Here is a 15924-nt window from a genome sequence, read left to right as displayed (position 1 = left end):
ATACAAAAACTTCCTTTAATATCCCAAAAACATCCATAATTAATTTTCATTTTATTACAAACTTTTAAGATTAACTTCAATTACTTTTTACAACAATAAATTAACTTCCACAAAATAAAAATATGTAAATTTCTTGATGTTACTTTGGATGATAATCTGAGGTGGAAAAATCACATCAGTCTGCACTTAAGTGGGAATCTACATTAAGCATGTTACCCTATTCATAAAATTTGAGATTTGACGGACTTACGAACAGCAAACACTATTTATTTTGGCTATTTTATCTGTAATGAGATGTGGAATTGTTTGCTGGGGTAGACCACTATTTATTGAATAGGTTTTAAAATTGAATCAATCAAATTTTGACAGTGAGAAGTATTTACAGAATGAAAATTTTAACTCAAACTTACACAGGAATACAATCAAATCCCTTTTATCTCCCATCATAACTACATAACACATAATATCCATTCTCTACCAATGCCTACTCACAGAACAATCCATTTTGAAACATCTTTTTCTTCTTCCTCTTGCCATGCACTTAAGCCTCATCATTTTCTTACAATAATGAACATTTTTTCAATAAAATACCTTTAACCTTTATTCCTATATTGAAGGCTTTCACTATTTATTACCTATAGAAAATCCTGACTGAAACGATACAACCAGTAAACACACTGGTTTTCTATGAGATTGTTAATACTTATAAGTTTAATTGTAAGGACCAGTGCTTACAAGCAGAATTGTATATTAAGCACTTGCACATACATGTTTTGAGCCAGTTTACCGCAATAGTTGATCCATTCTGGTTTGTAACCATTGACTAGTCACATAGACTGAGTATGCAAGTCACCTGATCAAGCAGATTTATTTACTGCTGTTATTTATTTTGCTGTTTGAGATTTTATAATAGGTCTTGACTTGTTCAGTAAATATATGTTGGAAAAGCTATCATATTTAGAGAAGAGCATCAAGAAATATATTAACAAATGTTCTATGCAAAACAGTTTATTAACACTTTCACTGTCCTAATTTTGCCAACTTTCTTACACTGCCACCCGTTTGGCCCGTTTTAATGATTTTTTTTATAAATAACATTTTTTAACGAATTATGAGAAAACCATAGTCGGACTTACTTTTTCTTAAAGCTGAGTTCTTCCTCTATTCTACACAAATGCTCATGCATAAATATTTTCAAACAGAAAATCTTGTTTTAAAAACTTAAAAACAATGTTTTTTGTACAAAATAAAAAAGTTGATAAAAAAATCACCATGTACTAGTCTATAACTTAAATATACTTTTCATTATTATTTGCTGTATTCAGTGTTTTAATATTACTGCCACTATAGTTACAAGTATTTACAATTGAAATCCACATATGTATAAATGTTTTTTTATGGGGGCCTAACCCACTTGTTCCAGGGACATCATCAGAACTGAAAATAAATAAAGGGCTATACAATTCTGTAATAAACCAATTATTTATGAGACATAAGAATAAAAGTATTTATTACTATTATGCTGATATTGTTTTTTTGTGTTTTTTTTTTTTAATTTGGAACATTTGTACAGAACCATTTCAGCTTTTCTTGTATTTCATATAGTATTTTACAACTTTTTAAAATCTAAAAATTATTTTTATATTGAAGACAACTTATTTCTGCACATTTTCTTACCATAAACATCTTTCCATCTTTACTGGGCTTCTAGTTATGATATTTTCACAACTCGAAGGAAACATTTGCTGGTATACCTGTGCAGTTTTGGGGCATATTTCCAAAAAATAGGAGTGTACAATTTTAAGACATATTAATTTTCTTTAATCCTGCTCCCAGAAGGATTAAACTGCACTCACCTTGTCTGTTGGTATCTTTCATGTTCCAGCGGACAACATAGATGGACACAATAACCACAGCTATGTTCACAAAGGCAGCCATGGGCTCAGACCACGTCACGATGAAGGCACCCAGAAAGTCAAAGAACACCAGGTTTCCAGCACGGTGGGCTGAGACATTGCCCATTTCTGGCGCCGCCACCAGCCTCAGGACCAGTGGCAGGATGTTGTCCCCGGTGCGTTGCAATGTGCCCAATGGGATCTGTGCGGCATTATCCAGTTTTGTGTGGTACACATATCCGTTCGATGACCAGGCAAAGTCTAACCCTAAATTGTATATCCGAAATTCTGGATTAGTGATTGAACACGCAATAGTAAATTAATTAGTTAGCTTTAGTAGATGTATACATATTGCAAACATCAGTATATAACAGTAACACAAATGTATAGGAATGAAAAATTGTTGTATGAAGTCCGGAGATTAATGTAACATAACTCATAAATTTATTAGATAATGTTAACCCTACAGTTTGACTTTGTGGATTGTTCATGTTCAGCTGGTCCTACCCCGTTTACACGTGCAGGCTAAGCTCCGATGTTTTTATCTAATTTTAACTAGTTTCTATATAAATATTTGAATTTAATTAGTAAGTTGACCCTTTAAAAGTGCACTCGATAAGCAGGAAGGACTAATTTCGTGAGTTTGTTTATTTTCCTGTAATCTTGGATGTTTCAAGGTTAAACGTGAAACTTGCAATAATCCCACGCTAAATGGTCTTCGGAGTTACATACTGCATGAACGATAAATATACGATCTCTCTTATCAGCGTTCGTAGCGCTATCAGTTGCGTAACTGATTAACAGTACAAGGGTCCTCAGATCGAATCCACCTGGCTGCAGATATATTTTTGTCACTTCGTTTGTTAATTAAATATTTCTAACAGGAACCAATAACTAAGTTTTTTAATACTTTTAATCAAAACTTTATTTTATGACAATTGTGGCTGTGGTTTTTATTTATCTGTGTTATTGTGCTATTTATTAATTATTTATTGCTGTTTTATTTATTAACTATTTATTGTTGTTTTACTTATTAACTTGTTATTGCTGCTTTTACTTATTAACTATTTATTCCTGTTTTATTTATTAAATATTTATTACTGTTATTATTTATTAATCAACTGAGTTAAGCATTTTACATAAATCAGCATGAACTTTACTATTGAAAAAACGAAAAATGGTAAACCACATATTTTGTACAATAACAATAAATTTAGAGAAAGTTATCACTCAAAAAACGGAGATATTACCTGGAGATGCCTGGGACGTAATTGTAAGGCAATGGTAAAAACAAATTTGGAAAAAACCCAAATATTGTCCACAAATGATAACCATGATGGCCCACATCCTGTGACTATGAGGTCTCTGGTGCTGACACCTCAACAGATGCGCGCCGACACGCCCGCCCGGACACCCGCGGCTGAGAGCGCCAGCACTACCGCGTCCAACACTCCGACCTCCGTTACGCCGGACCTTCCAGGGTCGTCTCCGAAGGATAACACTCCTAAATCTGAAGTGTTAACTAACACAGCAACCTCACTGACAACGCCAGACATAGACAGCATTCTAAAGAACGAAAACTTAGCCCTGAAAAATGAGATATCGCAGCTGAAAACAAAAATGAAATCCATACTCGACCATGCAATACAAAACGATATGCGACTATCCCAGTACACGAGTGAAGTTTTTCCTCTGCACTCAACTCCTCCACCTCGAACAAAGACATCGGAACCTGCTATAACCACCGTTGAACATCGAACCACCCAAACTGAGATCATGACACGTGTGGCTGATGAAAAGACGCCGGCTAAGGAAACTATAAAAATGCTGGAGGAAGAAGTAACGAGGTTGAAGCGACCTTGTGAAAGGTGCATCATCCTCAAGGAAGAAGCATCCAATATGATATCGGCAATTAAGGCTCTTGAAGAACAGCTAAAACTGTACAAAAACCCCTCCATATTGACCAAACCAAGCCCCACCTTGTCGAATATCCATACACCTCCCATAACAAACCCTCCAGAGCCACTAACTGATGAGGAGACTGTTCTCAGGGAGAATAAATCCGTGTCCTCTCAGGAAAAAAATAAATAACAACAAAAAACGAAGAAAGAAAAATAAGAAAAAACATGAATATAGTAAGCATGTGACAGCTGAAAAACAAAGCCCAATACAAATCCCCTTCCATGGAGTCACCATATTGGGTGATAGTCACACCCGACATATCGCCGGTCTTGTCGGTAAGCTTACAGGTCCAGGGAACGAAGTGAGTGGTGTCTGTAAACCCGGAGCCGGCCTGCTGCACATCGTCTCGCCATCGAACATCCCACCATCTTCGAACCACTGCTATGTCCTCATAGCGGGCACCAATGATGTTGCAGCGGGGAAGGAGGAGATAATTTACAAATACATGGAGGGAATCCTTCAACAACTTAGCTCATCCTCCAAAGTGCTAGTAGCTACCCTTCCCCACCGCCATGACTTAGCTCCTGACAACGCAACAAACAGGACGATCAGGATGGTGAATGGCTACATAACGGAACTCTGCAATCGGCATAAGGATGTAAGGGTACTGGAGGTGAACTGCATCCGACGTCCTAACTTTACTGCCCACGGCATGCACCTGAGAATGTGCGGCAAGAGGGTTCTGGCACGACTGATTGCGGGGAGACTGGCCGACTTTGGTTCCTGTGAGAACCATCAACAACTGAACTCGGCGGCACCTTCTCCAGCGCCAGTGCAGCCTGTGTTTTTTTAGGGACCCCACAGACGGCCGACGAGCAAAATTGACTGACGCTACCCAACAAATACAGACGAATTCCAAATTTCTCAATCAGGTTCAAATCCGACTGCTTCACCAAAATGCCCAATCTGCCACTAACAAGCTTGACGAAATTCAATTAATGTGTGAAGAAACGAAAACAGATGTACTTGTTGTAACTGAGAACGGTTTTAATGACAAGAACATCGACCTATGCCAAATTCCATATTTCACATTGGCTAATTCGTATTGCCGACAACTTTCCAAAGGAGGAGGAGTCGCCATTTTTGTCAAAAAAAAATTATTCTTTTTCTCCCTTCTCACTTGTCAAAACTATAGAAAAAGACTTTGAAGCAGTTGGGATAAAATTCAATTCGAACAGATCAAAATTTACCGTCATCGGAATCTACAGGTCTCCCAATGGCAATGAGGAAAATTTCTTCACAAATTTTGAAGCCCTGCTGATGGATTTAACTAACCATGAGCAGGGTTATATCCTAATGGGCGATTTTAACATTAATGCGATGGACACTAATCACCCTTCCACCAAACGATTTGTCGACTTGTTAAGATCATTCGACCTTGAGTTGTTGGTCAAAACGCCAACGCGTGTGACACAGTCTACACAGTCGACAATCGACAATATCATATCTAATCTCCCAAGTGTCGCAATGTCCGTGGTCAATACAGCTATCTCGGACCACTATGGCCAAGAGGCTATTATTAGTGGAGTAAAAATCGAGAGGGAGCCCAAAATCACTAAAACAATAAGAGACTTAAGGCCAGGAAACATCACTCTCCTCAACACTTCCCTTTCCAAAGAAGATTGGAAATTCCAAGAATCAAGTCTTTCGGTAGAACAGCATTTTAAAATGTTTAGTGATACACTAAACTTTCATGTTAACATGTACTGTCCTCTCAAAACCATACAAGTTTGTCCCAAAACGGTAAACAAGAAATGGATCACTAAAGGAATTTTAATTTCTAGAGAAAAACTAAAGTTTTTCTCAGAAATTCAGAAAACATCACACAATGAAGAATTCAAACGATTTTTTCGAAATTACAAACTAATTTACAGAAAAGTGATCCAGGCGGCAAAGGCATATGATGTTTCTAAATCAATTATATTTTCAAAAAATATTTCTAAAACTGCTTGGAACATCATCAACAATAAAAACAAATCATGCAACAATCAAATCAAATTAAAAAATGGTGACAGACTTGTGGAGGACGCGGTTGAGGTTGCGAATGGGCTTAACAGATTCTTTGGATCTGTTGCTTATGAGCAAGGCCCTTGCCCATCACCGCCACAAGGAATCCCAAGACGGAGACAGTGTCCAGTAGCCTCCATGGCACTGGCACCTGTCATTGAGGAAGAGCTTGAAAAAATAATTCAGCAGCTCCCAGCCAAAAAATCAAATGATTTAAATTTAATGTCGATGTGGCTAATAAAAACATGTTCAAAGCATATTGTGAAACCTTTAACCCAATTAGTAAATTTCTCTTTTAAACAAGGAGTTTTCCCCTCACTCCTAAAAACCGCGAAAGTGAGCCCGATTTTTAAGAAAGATGATCCCCACTCCCCACACAATTACCGGCCTGTCTCAATTTTGCCAGTTTTGAGCAAAATATTCGAAAAACTTTTCTTGGTAAGAATGCTTCAATTTTTAAATAAGCACAACCAGCTATCTGAAGACCAGTTTGGCTTCAGGAAGGGTAAGTCGACAATAGACGCAGTTGTACGTCTAGTCGATATGGTTGTAGAGGGGCTAGAACGTCGGGATCCCACATTGAGTGTGTTCCTAGACTTATCGAAAGCATTCGACTGCGTTGACCATGTTACAATGCTTGACAAACTTGAATCTCATGGCATCCGAGGCGTGCCTCTCCAGTGGCTCAGGTCATTTTTAAGCCACAGAACCCAAATTGTCCAGATCGCAAACAAACTATCTGAACCAATTCACCTGAGCTATGGTGTCCCACAGGGCTCAATTCTCAGTCCAATTCTCTTCCTGATCTATGTCAATGACGTAGGTTCATCACTTCTGCACGGAAAACTTGTGCAGTATGTTGATGACACGACTCTCTGTTTCACAAGCAAATCAAAATTGATTCTGGAACAACAAAGTTTTGTTGAGATCAACAACTGCGTCCAACATTTCAACAGCCTCAATCTTAAGACAAATTCTGCAAAATCTAATTTTCTAAATTTTGCTTTGCGATCAGTAGACAGGCATGACGAGCCAGCTGTTATGTTGGCTGACACAATGCTGGAAGAAGTCTACTGCTCGAAATTCCTGGGAATATACCTAGATCGAGGGTTGACTTGGAATAATCACATCGATCACGTTTGCTCCAAATTGGCTTCAGGCATTTATGTTTTGAGGTCTCTAGCCAAATACTGCCCTATTCAGGTTCTAATGATGGCGTATTTTGGCTTGATTTACCCCCATCTCACTTACGGGTTGGTGTTGTGGGGAGCTTGTGCAAACAATCAATTTATGAGAGTGTTCAAGCTGCAAAAACAAGCGATCCGCATTATCGCTCTGTTGAAATTTAGAGAGTCGTGCAAGGAAGCCTTCAAAAATTTACAACTGTTGACGCTGCCCAGTCTCTACATCTTGGAAACAACTCTGTTTTGTATGTCTAAATGTACCATGACGAATGGCCGGGACATACATGCGTATGAGACGAGAGGCAGAGATAACTACCGAACTGGTAGGCACAGAACGGTGGTTTATGAATGCTTGCCTTCACAGGCAGGTGTTCATTTCGTCAACAAATTACCAAATTCAATAAAAAACGCTCCAACGCCCAAGGTGTTAAAGACTCGTTTGAAACACTTTTTAGTGTCACAAGCATTTTATAATGTAGACGAGTTTTTAGCATTTGATTGGGAGACCACCAATTAAAAAGATTGACTGAATCCGTCGCTGGAAGTGGGAATCATTGGCGAATGAATTGATGTATGTAAATTTGTAAATTGTATGCCTGAATGAGATCTATTGTGGGGTGTATGACAAAATTCTAGCAAGTAAAAAGTTGACTTTTGCCATGCATTATAGAATGTTCCGGCAATAAAAATCTGATTTGATTTGATTTGATTTGAGTAATGGTATCCACTTTTAGAAGTCACTGACAGAACTGGTTACTTCTTCTTTTCAATATTAAACATTACTATATGTTCTAAAATCAAGTAATGGTATGTAGATTTATAAAAAGGGCAATAATATTAGTTTGAATACTTTGATTAGTCAATATCAACATTGCTTTTTTGAATGTTTTGGTTTATTAAAATGTCATAATATACAAGGCAGTGATAAAAATTATAGAATATCATGAAATACATTACAAATAGAACATTACAGGCTGCAAATATTTATTATATGTTTCTCAAAACGTACCTCATCTGTCTAATAGTAACTGGTCACTGAACTGATTTAAAAAATATTCTGTCAATATCTAAGTTAATTCTTATATGAACGAATAGTATTGACTTTATGCACACTTTTACAGGGCTGGGTCCAATAATGATTTCAGTGATGTAAGTGAAATTCATAGGAAATACTCATAAAGTTATGTATAGCTGAGAAATTAATCCAACATTTATCAGCTATGAAAGACAAATTAACCCTCCGGCTGGCAACGTCGTAAATTACGACTCATTTTTTCCCGCCGTGAACTGGCAGAGTCGTAATATACGACTCATTAAACATTGTTTACTAATTACGTCATAGTTCCGATAATTACCGCTCGAATCGCATAAAAGTTATATCACTTTAATCACAAGATCCCAAACTTTCTAATCATGTATTGACTTTTATATATATATGAATATTTGTTTTTTTACTGGCCGCTAAAAGCTCCCGACTACTTCCGCGTGACGCGACTCGGCAACTGTTAGTGCTTGTATATAGTCTTGTTTTTTTCAATATACAATTTGTAATTTTATTTGTAAATAAAAGTGTTTATAACTATTTATTTTCTTTTTTTGCATAAGTAAGTGAACATTACGCATATTTTAGATTTTTAAATAAAATTAATTTTGAGTTTTTTTTAATGGCATAATATAAAAAAGTGTTTTTTGAAAAAAAAAGTTTTGAGTTCTGACCATTAACCCTTTGGATGCCAGCCCATTTTCCAAAAGTACTACCCAGAAACGCCAAGGGCATTTACAGCAGTTTTGCAAGCTTTCACTAAATGTATCATAACTTTTTTATTTTTTAACAGATATTGATGATTTTTTTACCATTATTTTGCTTATGAAATGCCCTTGTTCTGTTGGTAAATTTTAGTTGCATAAATGTAATTTAAACTTATAAAAAAGTTAAAAATTAAGAAAAAAAATTTAAAATTTCCAAAAAACATTTTTTTTAGCACAAATAAGTGGTTTAAAAGAAAATGTATGCTGATTTCCTGTTATATCCTAGTAAAACTATATCTAACCCTTAACCTAATTACAAAATTTCAAAAGCCTACCTTATATAGAAGTCCAGTTATGATTTTTTTCACTAAATGTGACACGGGCACAGTTTTTGTAATTTGCATGGACGTTGTATGTAATGTTACACTATATTCACAAATCAATATTTGACACTATACAAATCGGTACTTTGGGATTATACCAACCACACCACTATGAAGAACACAAAAATATAAATTTATAGATATATTATAAACAAACATTGTAGAACGAAAGAACAACTTTTTAATTACAAACTTACAAAGATTATCAATTGTTAATGAGGTCAGATTCGCTTAAACTTTTTTCAATGAACTTAGAACATTATAAAACGATGTATTTGAGTAACAGAACTAACATTCCATCAATCAACAAGCATTTCCAGGTATTGTGATCGGTATTGTGGTCGCTGTTATCTTATCTTTCTCGAGAATCCCGATTACGGCAGGCCGCGCGGCATCACATGATTATTTAAGTTTTTTGCACGGTACATAATTGCCTTTCCATTACAATTCAATTTATATTTCTGATCAGCCCCTCTAGAATTATATTTACTGATAGATACTATCTCGAGGGATGTTTTTCTTTCGTTGACATCAGCGCGAACTTCGGAAGCACCTTCGGCCGGAGGCACTCGCATTTTGGGTGGCGGAGTTTGATCAAGAATAATGACAAGTTTTGTGTGTTTTTTTTTTAAATAAAGAGTTTAGTTTTTGTTTGGTAATGTTTGTTTTTGTTGAATTTTTGTGTTTGGAGAAATGTAGGGGTAAAATACGAAAGTACAACAAAGCGAAACGGGCGGCGAGACTCTGCAATCACGTTATCTACTACACTGCTCGACTTTGACCTCTGTCTGAGGATGGGGAGGGGTTTGCGATAAGACAATTCCTGTTTTATACTGATGAAATATTGTTCTACGCTAATCTAGTAATCAGTAGAAGCTAAATGTCAACTGTCTGAGGATGGGGAGGGGCTTGCGATAAGACAATGCCTGTTTTATATCGACGAAATATTGTTCTACGCTAATCTATTAATCAGTTGAAGCTAAATGTCAAATAACGATTCATGTCTGGGTGTGGTCTGTATAATCCCAAAGTACCAATGAATCTAATAAAAGGGGCATAGTAAAAATGCCCTAACAACAAAAGTAATGAGAGAATTACAAACGTAAACAACGCATAGCAACATGAACGTAACCTTAATCTCGACCAAACAATTCAACAGCTGCGAAGCTCAAATACGACCAAACAAACAGTCCATAAACGAATTAACTACTTTGTGGTTGCAAAGCAACTAATCGACTATCGATTAGTCAAAATTTCGCGGCAATAAGATGAACTATAAGAAAATTACAGGTGAAAAACGTGACGTACCTATATTACGGCCGTTGGCGATTTTCAGTTGAGCAGCCGACGGCCGTAATACCGGTACGTTGGCATCCAAAGGGTTAAACATCCACCATTATTCAGGTAAGTCAAATTATAACTATGTTTATATTGTACAACATATTCTGCAGAGTAATTTGATGTACAACACTTTTGTGTTTTCTCCAATAATTAATTGTACAGGATAAAAAATTAAAACTCTGCACGAAGCTTCAAAACAGGGTGCCAGTCAAGGCTCAAATGCGCGCCAGCCGGAGGGTTAATTTCATTACATATTCACAACTTTGTCATGGTACAATTAATCAGCTCAATGAAATACTAAATATATAACTTTATTTGGAGCACTCTTAAGTGAATTGACATGTTGCATGTGCTACTGATTGTAGGCAAAGTTTTAAACAAGTTCCATACATCTTACTATTGACAAAAATGAAAAGAAATGTTTTAATTCTAACAATTCAGCTGAGATACCTTTTATTGCATGGAGTATTTATACTTGAGGGACAGAGAAAATGATTTATGCGAGGCCTGAATGCTACCTATAATGTGTTCAATGAATTTGTATTCTGGAAAAATTTTCTTTTAAAAATCATTTATCTAATGAACATTTACTTTCCGTAATTTGTTAAAGTTCTTAATTTAAAATATGCACTGAGTGTATAATTAAAAAATATTGCTTCTACTTTTATTATAGTTCCTAACAAAACTGTACTTAAATGTACTAATATATCAATTGTTTAACCATTTGACCGCCGTGAGCCACTATAGTGGCTCGAGATGTACGGTACCTTGACCGCCACTATAGTGGCTCTGTGAACTTTACGCCTTTGTCCTTATAGTTTAAACATAATATATATAAAATATATTTATATCGACTTTGAATTGTATTGCTCTGCTTCATTTCAACTATAAAATATTGATATTTACTTGTTTCTATAGTAACAAGTGTATCTTCATCCTAAAGCGGAATTTTTGAAATTTTTTGAATTGTACTTAAATTACATTATTTTATGCAATTTCTGTGGAATATATTTGTAACTTTTAGTATATGCTCAAAACAATACGTACTTTTAGATTAAAAAACGTTTTTTGAGCCCAAGTTACTTATTCAGTGTGTTTTTGGACCTCAAACTTAAGATTTTTTTTTTGTTAATTACGACAGGCATACATACTACTAAACAAATGTAAAAAAAAAACTGTAATTTATTACATCAACTGAAAGTACATCTCTTCCCCTCAAAAACAAAACCAAAACTAAAAGGCTAGCTCAAAATTTACGAAAGTTATGTAATTTAATATGTGACCAGGCAAAAATGGGTGATTTTGCCGTAGAGGTGCCGTGGTATTGGATCCGTGCGGTGCTCAAACGTCTGGCGGTCTAGCGAACGACGGCGCGCGGGAGCGGCGGCGCACTAAGGGTTAAGTTGACTTAAATAACACTAGGATGATGTAACTGGCCAATCTTCCTTAAGAAGATCTAAATCCAGGTAACTGACAAAATCAACGAGCTCCTCACGTGTGAGATTTAATGGAGTGATCAACCGAGGCGGAGAGAAAGAGTGGGGACAGAGCCGAGCAGTACCGATAAATCCCGAAAATTCCTGACAAACTCTGTACATGCGGCTAATAGCGACCTCAGTTCGGAACGGTTCTGATTTCTATTATCTTACGAATTAATGAGTCGTTTTATATCCGAATTAATGAGTCTTCAATAAATTTGTGTAATTGTAATTGTATCATAAATCTTTATATTCGTAGCATTAGAGATCAGTAGGACTAAATTATTTTCATCATCCGTATTACATAAAATTTCTGTAATATAAGTGTAATATTTCTTACATAAATATAAATGTTTAAAATTGTAAACCAAAAATATACTCATATATGATCTTAAACTGAATTTGTCAGTTACAGTAATATAATATAATTAGCAAAATTTTGTATTTATTAATGATGTCACGTGCTATGTTAGGTATTTAAGTCAGGTAGTTGTCATTGGTTTTGTCATATTTCTATTATTATGTTTTTGGTTGAATATTTACTCGCAAGTTTCTTTTTTAATCTTTTTTAATACCCTTAGTTTATTACAGCTATTACATAACTCTTATTACAGATTTTGTAGTGTAATTATTAATTTATTTACTACCAATTAAGGACTCCACATTATAATATGTTGCTTTTGCCCTATTAATTTGAATATATTCCAATAGCACAAAAAGATTATGACATTTTATTCGTTGTGCACCATCTCACATTTTGTAAAGTGTCTTTGGAGTTATAAAGAAAGTTCAATATTAATATAATTAATTCGATATAATTTCTATGTTTTGCAGATATGTTCGTGTAAAGTGTCTTTGGAGTTATAAAGAAAGTTCTATATTAATATAATTAATTCCAATTTAGAAGTAAGTAAAAAGAATACGAGTAAAGAAACTCTAAAACAATTGTGGTTAGAAAAAATGTCACTATCACATTTAGGTTATGTTTATGTTTATACTGATGGATCCAAAACTGACACGAGCTCCTCACACGGGCTATCTGTAGTTGGCAGGAGGGGCCCCTCCATCCCCACTCTTTCTCTCCGCCTCGGTTGATCACCCCATTAAATCTCACACGTGAGGAGCTCGTACAAAATCAGGACTAAGATATTTGGCTGTTTTGCTGATTTATAGAAACCCCATCATACTCTTGTTATCAAGATACATAGAAATCGTTAGATCACAAATTGAAAGACTATAATTCACATTGTTTAAATATTACAATATCAAATATGTTGTGTTCTTTTTCAGGTCATACATTGTATACAGTTTACGTTTACACACACATTTATGTATACAATGATATTGTGCTTATTTCTGCACTAATTTGATACCAACAGGCTAAATCTGAATGATTCAATAGAACTATGTCTAATCCTCCACCATTGAGTCAACAGCCTTTATCTGTTTGTTCACCTGATAACTTCTCTGATATCTGTCAATTTTGTCATATGTCTAGTGAGTGAGAAGATAAGGCTGAGGCTTGTGTCACTGCCATACCATTTCTCCACTGAGGCTACACCTAGAGAAATTGACCAGCTTACAAAATTCTATCTAGTCAAACAATCAATCAAACACAACCTGCTTATACAAATTTCAGATGATATAATAAAAATGTTAAAAAACTCTCACACAAATTATGGTAAAAATAATTTAAAATATTTTTTGACATAGAAAAATCTGTTAACAGTACCGAGTAGTGTTTTAATGATGCCTAATGAACTATGGACTATTCTTCTTTTTATACAGCTATTGTATCATTAATTTGAACAAACAATCTTTTGTAATGTAAAGTCTGGATACAACAATGGGAAAGGTAATAAAATTTGCTGATCAAAGCTAAATGAGTTTTACTTACAGTAATAAAGAAGAAACTGAATCAGTGACAATGTGAAACAAATATTTTCTTGGATTACCTCAAGTCACTCAGCCGGAATGAATACATCATCTGGTAATACTACAATAACTCCCTAGAGCAAATTTGAACTTTATTTTCAACAATCTTTTCTGTAGTCTTTCTTTATTTAATATTGTTATTTTGCCTCAGAAATAGAGGAGATCATAGTTTTGAAAAAGTTGAACTGAAAATATTATGTAAATGACAAAAATCATTTACAAAATATATGTTAACATGAGTTTTTTTTTACAAAAACTTACTTATTTTGATATACAATACAATACCTACAAAAACAGTTTAATGCCATATTAATATAAATATTTTCTCTGATACTGAATATGTTGTTAGGGAATGTAACCGACACCAGTTAAATATTTATGTACCAAAAAAGTAATTATAATCCTCACACAAAACATCAGCCTCTTGTAAAAGTTTCTAAATGTACAGAAATATTAATTTGAATTTATTCCAACAGGAATTTGCTAACGTAAACCTCTTAAACCTTAATATGTTCTCAAAAATACAAAAAACCACTGCTAAAATTGTAAATTTATTCATGGTTAAAACATAATATCATTAACAATCATAATATTAATAAACATCTAACATTTTACTGCAAAAATGTTTGATAGCCAATTGCATATCCCTAACATACAAGCAATCGTGTTCTGACTCGATTACATAACTGACAAGCAAAGCTGTACTCACCACTGATGTGACCAAAGTCCCTAAATATCCGGAAGTCCGTTTCTCCCGGTATAATCCCACTTTGAAAGATTTCCTGGGCAAGGGACGAGGCCAGAGGATAAGGCACTGATGAGGCATAAGCCTACCGAGAGAATAAGAAAGATACAATCAGTAAACAGTAACAAAATTTGTTTGAATTAAATTAAAAAATAATATTATCTTCTTGCAGAAAGAAGTGAAATGGAAAATGTATTTTAAAAGCTTAACAAGATAACAGCTAATAAGATTATGAAAACATGGGAAGAATAGTAAAAGTTGATAAATTTAATCACAAACATTTTGAATTCTTAAAAAAATTGGGCAAAAACTGATATAGATAATCTTTTAACTGTTGTAACCATGCCAAAAGACCAATTTTTACGATCTTGGCATAAAAACATTTTCTGTTCTTGATTTGTACTGGTATTTTATTCCCTATTGATAATTCGAGTTAATTTACAACTTTTACTACTTAAAAATTATGTACTAATACTACTTCTACATAAAATATAATAAATATGGTGGGCAACATTGATGTAGTATTTTTACATAAATGATCTCAGATCTCTGAGTAATCAATTAATTATCCTTCAAAATTGCTTTAAAAAGTTTTTCATTGAATTTTGGGGTCTTAAGAACTTTTAAAATAAATTTAAGTTCAACAAATCTGCAAAAAATTACATAATTGTGTATTTAAAAATATTTTTTGTAAGTTACAACATAAGTAAAACTTAACATAACAGTTCATCTATAATGGCAATAGCTAAGATATATTACTTTAAAATATAAACCTTATAAAATATGAACAATTTAAAAAGCATATATATGTAAAACTTAACTTGCATTTTTTTAGTTTATATCCAATAAAACTATAAACTGGGATGTTTATATATTTCACCTGATAGCTTATGTTCAATAAGAAACTTCATCAGAATATATAAGCAAAACATGCCATATTTGAAATAAGTTTACAACAATATTTTAATTAAAACCATACATTTTCAAGGCAACAAGGGTCCGAGAAATTCAGGTGGAATAGGTTAATAAGAAACAATTAAAGTTAAAATGATAAAACTGGTACAATCTTGAGAATCTTATCTGAAAAATAGAACTGAATACGAGTATGTATAATGATGATATATTATAAAATTTAATTAGCCATTCATCACAATCACCATGGCTATTTGTCCAGACACACTTGCAGTATCATGAAAGCAGCAGCAGCAATAATGTTGTGCTCTCTCATTACTTTTTGGGATATAA

The 15924-nt window shown here is 34.3% G+C and overlaps 1 protein-coding gene across 1 annotated transcript in view; it reads right to left on the bottom strand.

Moving 5' to 3' along the window:
* LOC124355177 (endoplasmic reticulum metallopeptidase 1-like) overlaps positions 1–15924 on the bottom strand; it is a 56845-nt gene that overhangs the window by 22767 nt on the left and 18154 nt on the right. Inside the window, exons 4-5 of the mRNA XM_046806179.1 lie at positions 14644–14764; positions 1857–2162 (exon numbers count right to left, since the gene is read on the bottom strand). Of these exons, the coding sequence (XP_046662135.1) occupies positions 1857–2162; positions 14644–14764 (427 nt within the window). The remainder of the gene's footprint in view (positions 1–1856; positions 2163–14643; positions 14765–15924) is intronic.

Source organism: Homalodisca vitripennis, chromosome 2 (genome assembly GCF_021130785.1).
Source record: "Homalodisca vitripennis isolate AUS2020 chromosome 2, UT_GWSS_2.1, whole genome shotgun sequence".
NCBI lineage: Eukaryota > Metazoa > Arthropoda > Insecta > Hemiptera > Cicadellidae > Homalodisca > Homalodisca vitripennis.
The sequence above is the reverse complement of the archived record's forward strand: the minus strand, read 5'-3'. Positions and strand labels throughout refer to the sequence as shown.